Below are 20,109 nucleotides of genomic sequence, written 5' to 3'. Positions count from 1 at the left end.
TATCAAAACAATATGGATGATTATTCCATGCATCTCAGAAACAAGGAATGAAAACCCAAGTGCTGGATTAATTCTACCACATGTTCAGAAAACCATGTAACCACACCAATAATCACAAACCAACCAGTAACAAAAGGACAGCCATACATACCATCCTTACTGGGTTTACAGGATCACAGCTGTTATCTGTTCCAGCACATTTCCATTCCAGGAGCTCACAGACTGGTTCACAGAATATCCAACCTCCCCAGTCTCAACTGCCTAGCAGCTCCAAGTGCTTTCTTTTTAAAAAAAAAAAAATTACCGTGTACAGGGAGTAATGGAGGCAGAGCTGGTTTCAGAAAAAGGCTACCAGAACTAGCACTTGTACAAGGTTCTCTCTGCTATTTCTCCTTCAATTTCTCAGCTACATAAAGAAATCCTTGACTTCGCTTACTCTTCGCCACTCTTAGAACTGCTGTTCTGACCAGGGTCCACATTCAAAAAACGCGGCTGTCGCAAGTCACCTCTACACACTTCCCTTTTTCACCCTCAGGCAGTCCTCTCAGAGTGATGAGAAACTCTGCGCATGAGGAAACAAGCTCAGGCACTGCATTCAGTGTGTTACTGTTGCAACGTGACAGAAATAAGAGCCAGTATTGTAGATATTGAAGTATTGTTGAAGGAAAGAAGGTTGATGGCATTTTGCAACATTAGCTTGTCAAGAACCTCCAGCTTTAACTACACTCCAATGCAAGCAGTATTTTTTATATAAGGTATATTAATATATATAGGAGGTAAATATAGGAAAAAGCATTCAAGGACCTGACATTAGTGTAACTGCAGTAGAAGCATCTGAAAGGAATTTTGGATACATAGTTCTCAAGTTCCAATCCATTCAGTGAAATCTTTTAATGCCACCTGAAGGACAACTGGACTCTCCCGAGTGAAGAAGGTATTAACACGGCATTTCCCAGCAAGACTTTCAACACGTTCTCCATATAAATACAAAGGGAAAAAAGGCAGGAATAAAACCAATAGAAGTAGGTAGCTGACAGTGCGGTTCATTCCCACCCCAACTTCCCGACAGTGTTTTCCTCCAGCAAAGACCGAAATATTTCCCTGCAGATTAAACATGGGCTTAGAGTCATAATAGGCTTAAAACAAAACCTGAATATTCAAGAAGGAACTGTAGGTTTTCTGCAAATGTTAAGTTTTCCATTTTCCTTGATCCTGATTCTCCCTCACCTCCCTTTTCATTCTACACTTCTGATCAGACAAAGTGATCTGACATCAGCCTTGGTTCTTCAGTTTCTCACCCTCTCATAAAGAGTAGTGAATCTGACTCATTTTCCTCTTGAAATAATTTTATTACCATTCTAGAGATGGGGTTTGTTCATTGGGGGTTTTTTCCCTGGGTTTTGTTGGTGGGTTTTTTTTGTTTTTTTTTCTTTAACAACATAGCAAGGAAAAATCAACAATATGAACACTTACTTGTGGCAATTCCTACCGCCTTCAGAAATGGCTGGTTTACTCCCTTAGGAAAGGGCCACTTCTGAACATACAGAAAAAGACTTTAAGTTGTAGAATGCGCAAGTAAGAAATAAGCATTTCCACACAAAGGAAATGAAAAACGGTCTGCCTTGACTAGAGTACTGTTCAACTAACACCATATTACTATGTTTTAATGTCTGAAGTTTATTTCTGAAGTGTTGTAAAAGTGAACTTCAAGCACAGATACTTGCAAACATTGTGACACCAAACATTGCAGAGAGACTTTACCATAGGTTCCAGATTTACATATGCACTATTTAATGCACTACCAATTATCACAGTGGTAATGGCAGCTGGTTGTTTTTTTTTATTAAATGAATCTTAGTTAATATTTTTGATAAATTTTATAACCTACAACAGGCATGTCTACACTTAGCTGAAGCAGAAAAAATACGTAGTTCTGTGTATAACGCCACTATCTCCAAAACGAAGAGATACCATGCTTCCAGACTGCATGCAGGCATGTTCAGATTCAAGTTTGCCCAACATTTTTTTATGTAGAAACAAGAGGAAATAAAGCAAGTCCCTGCACAGAACAACAAGATGTGAGTATCTTTAAAGAAGTAATGAAACAGTAAAATCAGCAAACGTGTGCATGGAAAAGATACTGCAAGTGTGTACACATACTCACTTTTCAGTTTTCCCTTTAACAAGATACAGGTTTACTGAGAAAACCAGAGCCATCATCAACTTTGTGCCCATCCATTCCCAATCACACAGAGATGAATAGTCTTCCTTCAAAATACTTAAGGAAAGCCCATGTGTCCTGATAAACATCCTGTACACAAACACTCTTAACCCTTGTGGGAGTAATTTGAGATGCTGTATCCCATGAACTGTAGTAGGTACTAAAAAACCTATTCTAATAATTACTTTCCAGCTACAAAAAAAATCAAGCCTTGGACTGCTGCAGCTTTAACTTCCACCCACCACATCTTAGGCTGTGCCAGGTATGACAAGTTGAATGTACAACTCCTCTAAAGCAGATTTAATTCCACCATGTTTTGTTTTTCACACAGCACTTCTCATGGAAGTTGTTGAGCAATATCAGCACTTAGCGGTTCCCAGCAGCAAAATGTGACATAGCACTATGGTAACAGTAGCTCTAAGCTGGAACAGCACCACTTTCTTATCTAGCTTTCGGTGCAAGTGATTAAGCACAACAGGGTCAGAACAGCTCTTTAGACAGTTACAGAACTCCCTCTGCTGCCCCCACAACTCAGAAGGCATAAGATGGGAAGCAAAGCCAAAAACCACGCACTGATTTAAGTGGTCCTTTAAACAAGGCTAGCCACATTCCCTTCATAGGTTAATTCTAGGTTACAAGTGGCCCATGACCATATTTTCTTTGGATTCTTCTCACACAAATGGAAGGCTTTATCAGCTGTACAGCTTCCTCCAAAAATTATGGTTAATTCACATTTGTTGCAGCCAGCAACCAAAAGCACTCTCAATTTCTTACCCAAAATTCAGAATGGATGCAAAAATTCTCAGACACTTGCCAGAAAAAGGAGTCATGCTGCCCAGAGTATTGTACTCTGTATCACAGACTTCAACTTTAAATACATCCACTGCTTGTAAGTTGTAATTTAGGTATACCGTCCCTTTAAGCTCACTTCTAAGTATAAAATTAAGACTGATTTTACTTTTTTACATGTTATGTAGCAGTAGAACTACAGTCTAGAATAGCAGTATTTCTGTAAATAGATATTTGAGTAAATACTTTTGAAAAGATAGTCATACAAGAAGTAAGAACAGCCCACTTTTCCACAGTAACAGATTCCATAGTATTGTCCAAGTCAGTTCTGATTCTCACAAATCTGGGCATTAAACTTTGGTCTTGCAAGCAGAGCTAAAAATTACTGTTTCCCTGCATTAAGTACGAAGACTGTATAACTGCACAAGAAATAGTGTTCACCACTACATGCTAAATATCAGAGAACATGACAAGCTTGTAATCTTGTTCAGTTGTGCAAAATTACAAGTTATGATTTTAATTACTCTGCCATTTTCCTTTGGGACACAACAATATGCATTTTTGTAATATGCTGCACTGGCAAATAAAAACAAAAATTCCAAGAAAAAATTTTAAGGAATCTCCTCGAACTTTTAACGGCTGCCTACCATCTATAGCTTCTACAAGTCTGGGAAACTCTTTTGGACATGAGCCACCAAGCTTGTTCTAAAGCAAACTTCTCCACAAGAGGTAACAGAAGAATACTTATGGCTGTCAAAGACAAAAACACACTAGAAGGAACACAGGGCTCCATCCTTCTCTGAAGATGGCTCTGAAAAACATGGTTTTCAATGAAGTTGTGGATGTAGCCACTGACCTTTAGTTCCCTATGGAGATGTGCATGTTCCATATATGTCAAAATAATACCATTCATGTAACAGCAATGATGTACGCTTTTGTGTCTGATGTATAAGCAAGCACCAATATGCACGCAAGCTTTTATTAAGTAACTGTTTACAAGATGTTTAACAAAGTCTTAACCTAAAGCAACCACAACACTAGACTCAAATTTTAACTGAACTGTTACAAAAAACATTAAATTTATATTAGCCCTTTAGTCTTGTGAAGGCTATCTTCCCATGAAAAAATTCTGATAACCAAGTAATAAGTTTGAGCGATCTCCTCTCTTCTACCTGCAACACCTCCACCTTTTCAGAACAGCATACCAGCTATGAAACATCAAACATTTACTGAAAGTTTAGAAGCTTAATACCTGAAGTATTTCCTAAAAGATTTGTTTTTGACTTCCTACATTAAGTGATTATCATCACTAGGTTCATCATAACAAGAGTACGTATACATGGTTGAAAGCTTTAGTAAATGATACCAGCTCTCTATTTAAACACCAAGCATTCCACAAGCTTAAAGAACATGAAATACAACAGTCCACCTAAAGCACAACAGGATACAATCTAGTTTGGTAGTAAAGTAGTTTCAATCCCATGACTCAAGTGTCCTTTCAGAATAAGACATCTTCATTTGTTCTTGGTTCATGTTGCAGCTCCTTCTGTAATTCTAGAAAACACAACAGGTACTAGTTTAGAATCACTAATACTTTCAATCACTTAACAGTAAAAGTCACTACAAAACAATTTTAGCTTTCTGCATCCATGTTTCAATGTAACCTGAACACTATTTTTAAATAAATACAGAAGCTCTTCCATCACTGAACTTTTATACATAAGGTTTTTACACCCCAGTGTGAAATTAATGCACTTAAAATCTGAGATTGAGTCATCTGTGTCAATAATCCTTCCCCAAGTTCAAATCCCAACTTCTCTTACCCAACACAAATCAGGTCACATAACTTTGGGGAAAAACATCCTTCCCCATTTCTTATTTAAGAACAACTGTTTGCATTACTTTCTCAGCAAAAGCCTTTTCCTTCGGAAACAAGACGAAGCCCAGTCATCTATGTGATTGTTTGAAATAATCAGATAGGAACCTCCAACAGATTTCTCTTTTAAATTCATAATTTTATTATCAAATGGCCCCTTTTATCCATTTCGTTTGAAAGAAATAAGTTATTGTCAAAACAGAAGTGTCACCTTTCTTCCCAGGAGAAAGGGCATCAGGATCCTTATTGAACACTAGATGATACAAACCTCTCTTTCAATAATAGTACAACAGCAAAACCCAGATTTAATAGTTAACAGCAACGAAAAAAAGAGGGCCGATTACAAATGCACGGTTTCTGTCAGAATCACTGACATCAGAAGGTCTCATGGGAAAGGAATTAGAACGTGATGATCTCCAACTCAAAGAGCTGGTGCACTGCCTGTATGTGGTTAAGAGGGCAGTATTCTCAAAGAACACACACAGATTTTCCCTGAAACTATTCTATTCACAAGTATGTGAACAAAAAGCAAGTCAGATTTGGTTACTCAGAGGTCATAAAGGATAGACATGAACCTAGAAATGATGAACTTCATTCAGTGCTGGGAAACACCCCACAGCAGCTGGAGATGTGCATTTAGAAGCAATCCAGACTCAAAGCTTGGTAAGAACCACCTTTGAAAGCAATCTATACAAATTAAAAGTGGTCCTTGAACAGGAATATAGAAGAAAGATCCATTGAGGCTACAAGCATGAGAAGGAAGCTAAAGTTTAAGTGTCTAATGAAGTGACCCACAAAGACCCAAAAAAGAAAGATTCAGATCTGATTAGAGAACTAGTAAAGCAGGTAAACACCCCCAAAAAATTTCAATAATTATGGTATGGAAAAAGATAATTAATGAAAGTACGGTCTGAGCTTGAACTCAAGCTTCAGACATCTTGTAAGCAGTGAAAATAGTTATTTTATTTCTCTTGTGGTCTCTAAGATAACATTTGGAATGCAACTGAAATGTGATAAAGTTCTTATGGAAGCAACAGATCAAGGAAAGGCTTTTGATGAAGTCATTAAAATCTAAGTAGACAGAAGCAAGAAGCATCAAACATCAGCTTCAAAAAAGCCCAATCACTGAAACTATGAACAGGCATAGAATTTAAATCCTCAACTATAACCACACGGTCATTTGAGAGCTATGCCACAAAGGCTGTCTCATTTACTCAATCTGTATTATAGCATCTTGTATCAGCAACACTAAGAGACCAAAAGGCTCCTCCTCACCACAGACGTTAAGAACAATTTTGACATGGACCAGATTTGGGCATTTATCTAACTGGAACTAGCTGAAATTTTTACTCAATTAACTCATTCAACTGATTTATAACAAGCAATGACTTGTTAACTAGAACTATTCACTCCTACCCTACACGTGCAGTAGACAAGCTTCTGAAACTATATCCTTTGTGTACATTCACACACATCTTTTCTTTCAGAGTAATTCTTGACACTACAGATCAAGACTAACACAGCTCGTAAGGACACTGTGTAAGAGTCCAAACCAAGCAAGACCAAAATCAGTTTCAGAAATACTGAGCACTTTGAAGATGCATGACTAAGATAAGGGACACATTTATAGTTTAAACAAGTTTCAGTGGCATTACTTTGGATATATACTGCAAAAGACACTTTTATATTGAGACAAAGTTCTAAGAGCCAAGACTTACGGTTCATTTCCAGACTTACCTTCTGGGTATTAAATGATGTTAAGACTCCATCTCCTCGAAAACCAAAAGCAATTTCTTCCAACCAAACAGGAACTTCCTGCTGGGCCTATATAATTAGAAAAGTGAATTTACAGACTTTGACTCTTTACCATTTCATATGAAGAGCTCTACAACTGTATCAAAGAAACAACAGTTGCCCAGTACATTAAAGTGAAATCCTACATAACAGAAAAAGTTAAGCACTAAGATTTGCAACTTACATCTGAAAACACTTTAACTAGAGATTGTACAAGATGGCCATCTGAATTGCTATCAAAGAAGGAGACTGCTTTGCCTGTGTTTCCACAACGACCAGTTCGTCCAATTCTGTGTACATACTCTTCAATGGTGGAAGGAAGATCAAAATTAACAACATGTTGAACCTTTTCAATATCCAGACCTCTTGCTGCCACTGAGGTTGCCACGAGAACTGGACATTTTCCAGAACGAAAATCCTGAAGAGCTATTTCTCTCTCTCTCTGTTCTCTGTCTCTACAAATAAATAATGGTTAGAATGGGTGCCTCAAAGTCTGCAGTATTATTTAAGATAGAAGTTAAGAGATCATGAATTATGGACAGAAGTAGTTCTTGGGGGAAGGGAAAAAAAAACACAACACAAGAACACCACACACATTACCAGTCTAGGTTTTCTGAATTTTTATATTAGCAGTAAGACACAGCAATTTTTTTAACTGAAGTCTCTAGAGAAACTAGTTTTTTTGAAAAACCAGAAATAGTCATGTATCAAACTCACTGCTTCTCTGACAAATCCACTTGTTTTAACTGATTCATTCCATCATACCATAGTTAAACATGTTTTTCCTACTGCTTCCTGGCAGGGAGCCACAACAGGAGAGATGAAGCCTACCTAGACTCCTGCATAGGCCATTCTTCAGATATACTAGAAAGTGTGGCCAACGGTATAGAACTTGCCTTTTGTTTGTCATCTTGAGAAGAAAACTGGATTTGCTCTGGGGTTGGCACTTTTAAGAAGTGTTTACAGATTATCCAGTACTTAAATACAGTAGATCAGAGTAACTCATGTTCTTTAGTTTCCAAATGAGAGAATAAATTTGAAAGCTAAAAAAGTGCTCTTTTTTAGTAAAGTCTGGTATGAACACTTTCTAGAGAAGAGCAACTATCCTAATTTCAACCCAAAAATCTCAAGTTAATCAGAGATCAGTATCATTCATGACAGTTTAGCAGCTTCCATGAAACTACTTATTCTACAGAAGTGCATTAAGAACCTCCTCCTACACGAGACAGATTGTGGGACACCAATTTAAGGTAGTCAAGAAAAGAAGGCCAGATCTTCTCAAAATGACCCTTCAAACACCTGTAAAACCGACAGGGCACAGAATATACACAATTGTCTTGTATCTGTGTACTAAGATAATTTTAAACCATCTGCAACCTTGACACTGGCATCTGTCAGAACACTGCACAAACCAACATTTTACTGGCAAGAATTCAAGTTCCTTCCTCCCATTAGAGAATCAAAAGTAAAAAAAAAGATTTTGCAACATGTCCTACAGTTAACTGGCAATCTTAAAATTCAGTTTGTTGTCCTACATTTTGACATATAAACAAGCACCACAGAACTACATTCCAGCTCATTATGGACCATCTTTTTAGATGCATTTACACCTGAAGTTAGCAACCACTTCACCTTATTTCTCAGCATCTGTTCAAGCATGCAACACTAGTGAGTGGGCTACAAATACAGAGTTAGGAGCATCTTCTCTTTAGATAGTTCTTCATACAAGTGCTGTGTCCACGAACACATCAAGGAGGCAGAAACAACAGCATCAGAAATCTGTACAGTACGTAACTACTTACCTCATCACCTGAGGAAGCCTGTAAGACAGTGGAAGGTCCACAACTGTCACTTGAATTTTTAAGTATCACCTCACCAGTAACACCAACAGATCTGGTTTTGGTCACACAAATGGTCACAAAAAACTATATATAAACAACAGCTGATTCTGAGTTTATTATATACTAGGGGGTTTTTTTGGCAATAGGTGGAAGATTTCCCAGTTCCTACACAGCATCTGAAGTGTGGTCAACCAGAAAGATATTTGTGCAGCAAACGCTGTGAGAACTTGCCTTCAGAAAAACTAAATTCTTGATTGGCCAAAGCTGTTGACAATTACAAAGCTATTTGAAACAGGGCAAGCTAAGTCACACAGATATGGCCAAACATGAAAACTCAATACTATGTTATGAGAAGCTTTTATTAAGTAGAAGTCACTTAATACTATTACCTGACTTTCACTTTAAAGATACTTACGCATGGATGCTAGTGGCTGGTATTTTTTCTTGACAAAGAAAAGCTGCAATGTAGTCTGCCTTCCTCTTTTTGTCCACAAACACCAGGGTTCGTTCACAACCTGTGTTAAACAAGAGTTCAGATGCGCTGCAGTTTTAGACCCGATGCATTTTCATTATTCACAGTTGCAGTTATTTAGATGAACACCTAATACCAGAACATATTTTGAATAAAGCCTTTAAGGTATGATAATTTCTTACTTGTGTTGAACTAATTCAATTCAATCCAACAATTTCTAGATCAACTGAAACCTAGTTGAAGACAAGTGCATCATATTTTTATCCTCAAAAGGAAGGAATTAATGTTTTTCCCTGTGATAAGCCTGCGCTCTTTCTATAGCATGTGGCTGGCAAGGTATACAAGCAGGTTTTTAATTCCAAACTCCCTTCCAGTTTTCAGCACTAAAACTTAAGGTACATTCAGAGCAAAAATAGAAAAAATACCCACCATTAACAAAATACAAGCCCAAACCTTCACGTAAGTAGTTTAATACGCCTATAATCTAGAGATAACTCCCCCAGATGCAAAAGTATTGTAATTGACCGTATAAAGAAACTAACCATCTGGGAAGCCTGTCTGAGGTGAGGCCTTGACAAATACCCGTAACATAAATATGCCTAAAAAGCTAGAACTCCAAGGTCTGCTTCAAGCTTCAATCAATAGTCTTGTAAAGTGCATGATACACATAATAGCCTAGAATCATGACCTGGTCAAAAACAAGAAATTCTGTCTTCCTTGGAAGACAACTAGCAGTAAGGAAAGATTACCTGTGCTCTGCAGAATTTCAATCAGTTTATCCCTCTTGGAACACCGAGCAACCTGAAGAATATGTTGCTCAACATCACTGCAAGCTCCACCCACGTGTCCAACAACAACAAATAAATAATCAGGTTTCAAAAATTGACTGGCCAGCCTTGAAAAGAAACCAAATTAAGCAACATGAAGTCTATTATGTAGCTTATTTTTGCTTTAAGATCATGTAACTTCACTTATGTTTAAGCAACCCTCACAACAAATACTTGTATCATTCCTTACAAGGCAGAGGATCTAAGTAGTCATGTGCACTTCTTAAAAAGCTAAGAGTCTGCTTTATTTTCTAGACAGCTGTACAAATAAACCTGACCAGTAACAGTGTGTGCAGACTGGTTACACCTCTGCAGCTATTCATAAAACAAACACTGCATTTTTTAGCCATCTCTGAAAGAGTTCTACATATGTGCTTGTAATAAAATGGATTATATACATACATGCTTAGAGAACTGTTCTTGGGGCACTATTACATCACTAGTTGGAGTGACAAGGGAGAATTCTACACAGGCCAGAATTCAAAACAGGCCTCCAAGAGACACTACCGTCCTTTTTGACTGTTCAAAAAAAGCACTGCTTAAATGCCATGTGATCAACTGTATTTTTATTTACCAGCTGCCATAGGCAAAAAATTAAGTCTTGTTCAGTGTTCCTCTTCAGTTATCTCTCACAGAGGTGACCATCCGAACAGATCAAACTCACCCAAACAAGTAATTCCTTGGAATGCCCCATAAGACTCAAGAGTTTTACTGAACTGTATTAACTTATCAATATACAAGTGTGCTTCATGTCCAGTGTACGCAAAGCAGCTTCCTCTGCAGTAGAATCTGGATGGTAAACATACCAACCTTTAGCTGAAAACAGGTAACCTCAAGCTTTAGAACAAATGCCTAAAAAAGAGGAAAGGCTTAAAAATGTTAAGGACTTGAATCTCCCACCTGATTTATAGGTGTAGTTGCCACTGAAAAGGTGTTTTCCATAGCAAATAAAAAAGTTAGAGATTTACATATGCTTGGTCTTAAGATCTGACCAGTTTAAGATCTCAGAGTTCTAAATTAAAAATTAAGGGCAAGTTTAAACACTCTGAAAACAGAAAGCTAAAAAAAGGAAGGGAGAAAAAAGAAAGACAAAACCTTTTAATGGGACATACAAAAATCGCAGTACTAAGCTAAGTTCACCTGTCAGCTAGGAGGTCCCTCGTTCTCTCAACACACACATACTGGAAGAGCCTTGATGATCAGACCAGATGTTCATGTAACAGCAGAGACCCAAATTCAGGTACAAAACCAAATGTTATGCGAAAACTACATCTGATACGTTCACTGAACAGAAGTACAGGAGAGCCTGAACCCAGCAGGGCCAAAGCAAGCACCTTGCCCTATACTACCATAACAGTACACTGTCCAAAGTAATTTTGATAACAGCATGGGAAAACATTAGCTTTCCTGACTCCAGAATCAGAAAGGCAGTAAAATCCAGGAAGAAGTTGACGCCAGACAAGAAGAGTTCTCACTCTTAAGATGACAGCATCACCTTTAGGCATTCCAGTTTCAAAAGGCTGTAAGAATGTTATTATGCACTTCTACCACGATACAAACACTCAGGTTTCTGAAGTCTTCTACCAGCACTTTTAAATCCTGCAAGACTGACAGTAGAAAGGTAGGTCTGGGATATTTTTTTTTCTTTTCATTAAACGGAAGCGTACAGTAAGTGTCTTGAATACTTCAAGGAGTCTCCTCCTTTCAGATACTGATCCAGTACTCAGCCCCTCAGCATGCAGCAAAAAACCACAGCATTAGCGAAAACACACTGATAAAGAAAGACAACAGATCTAGAGATCAAGGGATCAAGAGCCCTCTAACCCCAAAACCAGCACAAATCAGAGCACACTGTGCATCTTAAAGGGAGACAGATCTGATCTTTTCCCAGAAAGCAGTGCAAAGTGACACCCACACAAACAGTAAACATATGGAATGAACATGAACCACAGACATGTATAACCTGAATGCTCAACTCCCAGCTGCAGAAACAAGGCTCTTACCAGTTCCCTACAAGATATTCTTTCAATACAAAAAACTATGAAAACGTCTGGACTGAGGAACTGAACAGGCAACTTAAGATGAAGTTTAAAGCCAATTCAATTCTACTTAAAGGCGATTTATCTCCCCAACAGCTATCAGTATTAACTGATTGCATGGGATAAAGCACCCTGGCCCCTCTTTCATTCAGGACAGACAACCACTGAAGATGTTTTCTCCCCACCTCAAAAGAGGTCGAGGTCCATCAGGCTTCTTGAAGGCCAGAAGAAAGCTGTCAGGATTTGACTCCCTGAAGTACCAACATTCTTCACTGAAACAGTCTGATCAGTTTACACATTCTCAAACCGTACTATGCTTACTGGTATTTTTTAGTGGTACCGTCACAACAGTATCCCCACCACAAAAGCCACCAAAATTAAATCAACTGCTCAAACTGCACTTCAGAGTATTCTGATTTAAGAATGAGTATTCAGATGCCTGTCTCTTTGAAAGTGGAAATACTGAGTACTTTCCATCCATCTACAGGGAATGACGTGTTCTGTTCTGTTACTCCCAGGCTCAGCAATACCTCTGCCATCTGTTGGGAGACTGTTCTCTCAAGAGTCTGGGCAGTGGAACTTCAAGGGTAGTGAGTAGTAGAGCTGTAAGATATATCATAAATCCACTTGTGGAAGCTTTAAAACTACTGAAAACAAATAGCATTTATGCATGTAAGTAAGAATTGTGTATCAGGAAGGCTAGAGCTGAGCAGTATTTGGGATGTCTGGTTATATTAAGTGCTGGTGCCAAAGACTCTGCTAGCAGTGCTTCCTTGTGAAACAGCAAGATTAACACTTTTGAGTTTACACCGATGTGATGCAGGAGGGACAAGAAGCAAACAGGGGCAGTATAAGGACTTCTGCAGTGGTGGAATTTAAAAGTCTCCAGCCAAATTTCTTAAGTTGCTTTAGACACCCCACCTAAATTAAGCAGTTAATCTATGCAAGTTACCAATTCTGTTACCTAAGAAAAGGGCAGTCTTCAGCAAGGAATCTTAACATCATAGCTTTTCAGTACCTTCTAGCAAGATTATAAGCTTTTCAATACAACGAGTGCTCTTAACTCTTCAGACATTTAGATCCATACATACATTTCCATTTTTAATTTACTCACCTCTGAACTTCTTCAGGGAAAGTAGCACTAAACATCAGTGTTTGACGTTTGTCTTTTGGTGGCATGGTTGGGTAAGAAACCAGCTTCCTCATGTCTAACCCAAAACCCATATCAAGCATGCGGTCTGCTTCATCCAGCACCAAGTACTTCACTTTACACAAGCCAATCTGCAAGTATTTCAGTGAAAGAAAAACTGTATTGGTCCACTGACAGTATACACTTATAGAATGTCCTAGTTGCCAAAATCCACCTTTTACTTATCTCTTACTAGTAAAATCAATTATTCACAAATAAAAGCCTATGTGTGTTATGTTTTATTTCCATCTCAACATCTACTTAACTTTTAAACCTGCACTAATACTATAATGTGTATAGAGTATACAGTATGTGTATACTGAAGTGCTTCAGAACTTGATTCAGCAGTGTAAACTAAGATAGTCTATAGATCAACTACTATTTAGCACATCTGAGTTTTAGAAAGGTTCTCTCATATAACCCTCACATATTCTCCTTGTTCTGAAAAATTTATGTCAGAAAGTATGAAGGACATTACAATTTCACTGTTGCTGACCAAGACTAATTTTGACTAAAAGTCCGACAACCACAGAAAGCTAATCTCCAGTTTATTACCAAAAAGAGTTTTTCCAAACTTCACTGGTCCAGTGTAACACCACTGACCCACCACTGTAATGTGTAGCAATTTCAATTTGAACTTACAATGGCTGGAAAAATAAAAATTCCAGTACAGTATTACACCTGGAGTTTTTGAATATTTTTAAGAAAAATCAGTATTAAAACAATCAGAGAATTAATATTAGCATAGTACCAGGCAGATAAAAGCTATTGTCTGCAGACATCAAGTGAAAATCCACTACGAAATTTTTCCACAAGAACCAACAGAAGGTGTCACACTTATTTAAACCGTAAAACTTAATTGTCAAGAACACTACAGCCAGTTTGATTTACACTGGTATTTTCTAGTGAACCCTGAAAGGGTCTGAAGGTATCTGGACTCACACTGTTCTTCCGAAACCTCACAGTATTTAGATATTCCAGAAAAGCTCACCTCAAAGTTAAGTGCCTGTACAAAGGCAGCATACTGACTGGTTTTCATAGCTCTATCTTTGCTTCTATCAAATCTGAAGAATGAAAACCGGCATGTAAAAAGTTAAGCATTTAGGCAATTCAGATTTTCAGATTAAGTTTACCTTTTCTCTTCTAATGATGTCTAGAAGCCTTCCTGGAGTTGCACATAGTATATTACAGCCTTGCATTACTTGATAAATTGAATGGTCTGTTTGTGTACCTCCATAGATCACAACAGGCCTTATACAAGTTCTATTATATAGAAGAAAAGTTGGGTTAATTATGTAAGTATGCAAACAATATTGTTTCATGAAAATACGTAAAAAAATCACCACATCTACCATAAACCAGCTTAGAGTGGTTCAATTCCTTTACCATACAGCACAGCTTATAATCAAAAGCAGGACCCAAGACCAGAAACTCACAATAAGCTCAAAGTTTCCATTCATACTACATAATAGAGGCCGCACAGGTAGCTTGCCTAGAAAGAACACTTCATTTCACCTGCATCCTTCTCTCTCCTTTCAACAGAGCATTACTGGCAGTAAGGACCAAATGGTGTTAGACATTGTCCCTTTTTATATAGTATACTGAAGAAAAAGCAGAACCAAATATATGCCTTTATAGCTTCAGAAAATAATCCTTCCACATTTTGAAAACATACGGGTGGATCTTTTTAAACCAACCAGTCACACTGGCATGCAGTGTGCCACTCAAGCATTAGACTTCGAACCCATTCAAATGCTAAACTAGAGTTCTTCCTACTAAGGTTTATTATTAGATTTACCCAGTAGAGCAGGGGTCCTCAAACTACGGCCCGCAGGCTGGATACGGCCCCCCGGGGTCCTCAATCCACCCCCGGTATTTACAGAACCACCCCACCCCACCGGGGGTTGGGGGGGGAACCAAGCAGCCACAGATGACTGCCTGCCACTTCATCCGCGCGCCAGCCCCCTGGTTAAAAAGTCTGAGGACCCCTGCAGTACAGCTACATCAGATATTCTTCTGTAGTAAACCACATCCATAAGCAAGAACAATCTTACACAGCTGAAGAGCAAGTTTTCAAGTTTATCTTTATCACCTCCTGCTAAGGCTTTCACACACATGCAATGAGTGTTTTCATACTCAAACTGTCTGTTCTTGAAGAGACTAATTCAGCTTCATAACAACAGTGAATCGGATAAATCTGGGAACTTTTCAGAAAGCTTTAGTCAAGAACAGAAACAGCTTGGACTCATAACATTTCAACATTTACCCAGTATCAATTATTATATATTCATATTCCTATTTCTGAACCAAGTGAAAGAGCTTTAAAATGTCATGAATCTGAATTAAGCAATACACATGCAATTCGTCTGAGGCAACAGATTCACACTCTGATATTAACTGCCCCCTAAATGTAGGTTATCTTGCTTTTACTGCAGGGCAGCTGTAGCCGAAACTTTCTAAATTCAAAAGGTATTTTATTGTGAAATAACTTACATGTATTTTGAACTAGCTACATAGAACAGTTTTAGAGGTTAGGAAGCTGTTCCTAGTAACATGCTTAGTAAGTAGATAGACTAACATGACGACACTTGCAAAAGGCAGACAGCCTCCGAGTGTAAGACTGAACAAGCAAAAGCAAATATAATTTAGCCCACCAGATTTTGTACTATGTTCTCCATTCCACCTCCTAACAGTAACAAGCCATTAGGAGACAATAGATTCTCTTCCTGTGCACTGGTGAAACCAATCACTCAGCTGCACAAAAACTGCTGGCAAACTAGTACAAATGTACTCTCACACAACACCCAAGGGCTCAATGACAAGTTTACACCTTTTGTTCTGGTTTGAAGCAGAGCTGAAAAAGCTTGCTTGAGCTGTGAAATTTCTGTCCAAGACTAGTACACTTACTAGAAACTATCAATGAAAGTTAACTAAACACCCTAACACACACCTGTATTTTTGTCACGACAAAAATAAAAGCAAGTATAAATTACATAAGGCAAGCTAAATTTAAGTTACTTCATCTAAGAAATTCCATTTTTCTCATCAGCAAATATTGTGACAGAAGTTTAGTACTTATCTCCTCTTGAAGCTGGAACAGTCTCCACCCCCCCACCACTCCAAATATAAGAAAGGAGTTTAAATCCTTAGCCATACAGTAAGAAACCTGCTATCCAGTATTGTCATATAAATTCAAGTGTTAGTAGTCACTCAACTGGCACAGAAAAAATTTTGAAAACATTCATGAAAAAAATAAAGCACTGTTGCTTCAGAAAATGTAGTAATACCAGGCAGCAGTGCAAAAGCTTACCCATACAAAAATTTCCTTGCTTCCATGAAGATCTGATTTACCAGTTCTCTAGTAGGGGCAACAATAATACATTCCGGTTCTTGCTGCTCTTTATAGCTGCTGCCAGTTACACCATCCTTCATCATGTTGGCCACAACTGGTAGAAGAAAAGCTACCTAGGAAAAAGCAGCAGTATTTATGCTGTTTAGTTTTAAAGCTTTAATCAGAGACACACACTAGAAGCTGTATATCAATCTTAAAGCTAGAATGACAGAGCACAATATCAATTTCAAGTAAATCAAGACTGCAGAAGGATTGACCTGAATGCACTGTATAACAGTTATGCTTATTTCTCCTTGATTAAGAAGCATGAAAACGTGTATCTTCCATCTCTGGTGGTTCCTACATTCCTAATAATGTAGGAACACAGTCATGTACTAGGTAACTTCTGGGTTCTTCAGGTAGTTCCAAACATCATGCTGACATATTTTGATAATTATGTACCCCAGGATCAAAAATCCTTCTTAGCATTTACTTACAAGCTTTACATTATCATCAGTAGATTTGTAATATAACCATCTATCACCATTCTCCAGGCTACTACAGTAGATTAGTTTGCAATACAGCTGTGCCAGCATCCCTACTTCCGTGTAAGACTAGTTACCCCCAAATAGAAGCTGCATAGCAGTACCAAAAGCATTCCAAATAACTAGTAAGCTACATAAAGCTAGAATTCAACACTACACTGAATGGGAAAGACCTATATTTAATATCTAAATGTTCTCATACTGAGCTGTCAGTGGTTAGATTTGGGTACATTAGACAGTTTAAGAAGTTGAGACAACTGTCTACTCCCAAAACCATTCCATGATTAATACTGAATCCCCTAAAACTAAGCCCGGTGCAGATCAAACAAAGGATGACAAACCAGCACAGCACTGTAAAATGTGGCCTAAGTTGTTTTTTTCTAAAAGACACAAGAAACACAAACTCACCAAAAAAAGCCACCAAACCTAAACCAAAACCCCACACAACATAGACCCCAACTTTCAAATGCTGAGATTTTTTTCATCAGCAGTTTCTATGACTGCCTACACTTGTGAATATGTATCTTTAGCCCTAAAGACTGCTCTACTGTATCAAGACACTAGTTCACTACAATCAGAAAGAAATTCAGCCCAAAAATGCAACAACCCATCCATCATTCACACCTGTGCTTAATACCACACCTGCCACTGCAGTGCAAGTCAAATAATTAGACAAGCAAGCTGTGAAGCATCTGGCACATGGAAGACTGAGGCATCTACCTAAAAGTTCAAGGTCACACACTTCCAGGAGTATGACTACTACACAAAATGCTTACTGTTTTTCCCGATCCTGTCTGGGCACATGCCATTAAATCCCGTCCTGCCAGTATAATAGGAATGCTGTACTTCTGTACTGGCATAAGTTTAGAGTATCCAGCTTTAGCGATGTTCTGGTTTAATGTCTGACAGAGGTTAGCCTCTTCAAAAGTCTGTAAGAGAAAAAATTAACAGTACACAACCACAGAAGCTAAAAGTTTAAAACCCAAGATGCTTACCATAGGATACAGACATCCAAACGCTAGAAAGTATTAACTTTTGAGGGGGTTTCACCAGTCATCTAGATTGCCAAGATTCCTACAGGTAAAAGCCCCAAAGGTTTCTTCAACTAGCACATGGCATTGAAGTAAAGCTGTTTGTAGGACAGTGAAGGCCTCCAGTTGGTCTTACCAGCTTTGAGAGAAAACTGCTCAGAAGCCATATATCTGAACTCCAGGAGGTAAACTCACACCATGGCATGCTATGAAAACAAACTAAAACTTTTTCTCATTTCACATAGGACATACATAACTAGTCTCTGCATTGAAAGTAGTAAGGGGAGCTAAAGCAACATCCCATCCAGGACCAAAAAGCATCACACATGACAAAACCAGTTAAAACTTCAGTGAGAAAACCTTTCAGAAGATGGATGGCCAAAAAACATTCTACATCTTCTCTTTCAACACAGGTGCTACTACCCCCTCTGCCCCTCTTCCTCACTTTTTTACCCAAAAAGGGCCTTTTGTTTTTTTAAACACTTGCCTCTACTCCATACGAGGTAGTTAACATATATTACTTTTAAACAATAAGAAGCCACTGAAAACACAAATTACTTCAAAACCACATGTCCAGTCCAGATGACAATTACTCTGACGAGTATTCATTTACATTGTTAAAGATACCCCAATACCAGACTTCAAAAAGATGACTCCACCAGCCTTCCCAGAAACTGCTGCCAAAGACTCTTTCTTTCAAGATCTAAACCAGTATTTTCCTGCAATTTAAATCCAGTATTACTTATCTGGGCCATTTCTGTAGTTTCTCAATGTCACTTTGAATTCCAATTTTTACCTTTCAAATGGGCAGCATCTCCTTCCAACACAGTACTGTCTAAGATTCAAATATTTCCATTAACAGTGAATATCAGACTCCATATATATCCTTGCAGAATCACATTCAACAAACCCTGAGATAAAGGAGCTCACTAACCAGTAATGGTGCTGGAGGGTGAAGTCCTGACACTTCAACAAGATTTTCATCATACTTGTCAAAATTAATTCCTGTCTGATAATGTGCAAAGATGGCTTGTTCATCATCAGGTGGAGGAGGAGGCACGTAAGTCACCTTTGGACCTTAGGAACACAACCACTCAAGTTCATAAACAATATAAAGAAAACTTATATGAACAGAATATAAAGAAAGCTATTTAAAGTATGGAGCTTTTTAAGTTAGGTTCAGTGGGATATCATTTAGACTTCTCTCCACTTTCCAGGAATGCAAGAAAGTTCCTAAGTGAGTTTTATTAGGACTTTGTTTTATACTACTAGACCTAAATCTCACTTACTAGTTAAATCAGACTTTTTGTAAAGCATTCTTGTCTTACATTTGCTTAAGGACCTTACTTTAAAGAGCTACTCACAAAAATTAAATTAGGCTGTACTTTACCACCATGCAAAAACCAATTTACCACAAAAAACTTATTACACTAGAAATTATCCTATTCAGTAACAATGCATTTATTAAAACACAAGGATAAAATTAATCTGTTCATGGCAGTACATTTAGAGTTTTGTATGCCTTAAGGTATTTCTCAAGCTAATAAACTCAGAGGTATAAAATTAATTACCTGATGCTCACTGAAAGGTTAGCAATAGAAGCCAGTTCACAGGGACCTCAAATGAGAAGGATCAGGAATCCTAACTACTCATACAGAAATCAGTTCACCATTTGTTATTTTGCATTTCAAGAGTAAGAAAGGCAAAGTGAGGCTAAAGTTACTGCACAAACACTGTAGTTAAGTAGTCATTCTAGTAGACTGTCCCAACTGACATTTTCAATACACATCAGAAAGTCATTATACATCATACATTTCAACCTGATCTCCTGCATATAAAGATTCATTTACTAACTTGCACTCCATAAAACACAGCAAGCCTGTTCTCCAGAAATAGCATCCCAGATGCTACAGCACCTGAAGCAGAGATCCTATCATTCCTTCATGGTTTAATTACAATCATCACTTACATGCCTACATTATTGCCAATTAAGTTCTTTAACACTTGTGTCTCAAGTAGATAAGCTTTACTATTAGAGAGAAGAAACAGCCAGCAACGGAGGAATTCTTCAGCACCCCATTCCAACAAGTTAAGTCTTTATTTAGGCAAGAACAACCATGTGCCACCCAATAATTTAAAGATTAATAAAATTTA

The 20,109-nt window shown here is 37.9% G+C and overlaps 1 protein-coding gene across 1 annotated transcript in view; it reads right to left on the bottom strand.

The window, feature by feature from the left end:
- Positions 1 to 1,780: 1,780 nt before the first annotated feature.
- DDX4 (DEAD-box helicase 4) overlaps positions 1,781 to 20,109 on the bottom strand; it is a 28,105-nt gene continuing 9,776 nt past the window's right edge. The window contains exons 3-12 of the mRNA XM_055699159.1: positions 18,890 to 19,032; positions 17,701 to 17,853; positions 16,359 to 16,513; positions 14,182 to 14,311; positions 12,974 to 13,140; positions 9,743 to 9,888; positions 8,937 to 9,036; positions 6,865 to 7,135; positions 6,624 to 6,710; positions 1,781 to 4,564 (exon numbers count right to left, since the gene is read on the bottom strand). Of these exons, the coding sequence (XP_055555134.1) occupies positions 4,484 to 4,564; positions 6,624 to 6,710; positions 6,865 to 7,135; positions 8,937 to 9,036; positions 9,743 to 9,888; positions 12,974 to 13,140; positions 14,182 to 14,311; positions 16,359 to 16,513; positions 17,701 to 17,853; positions 18,890 to 19,032 (1,433 nt within the window). The 3' untranslated portion in view covers positions 1,781 to 4,483. The remainder of the gene's footprint in view (positions 4,565 to 6,623; positions 6,711 to 6,864; positions 7,136 to 8,936; positions 9,037 to 9,742; positions 9,889 to 12,973; positions 13,141 to 14,181; positions 14,312 to 16,358; positions 16,514 to 17,700; positions 17,854 to 18,889; positions 19,033 to 20,109) is intronic.

This window comes from Falco cherrug, chromosome Z, assembly GCF_023634085.1.
Source record: "Falco cherrug isolate bFalChe1 chromosome Z, bFalChe1.pri, whole genome shotgun sequence".
Classification (NCBI taxonomy): Eukaryota; Metazoa; Chordata; class Aves; order Falconiformes; family Falconidae; genus Falco; species Falco cherrug.
Note: the sequence above shows the minus strand (reverse complement) of the source record. Positions and strands in the feature narration are given on the sequence as shown.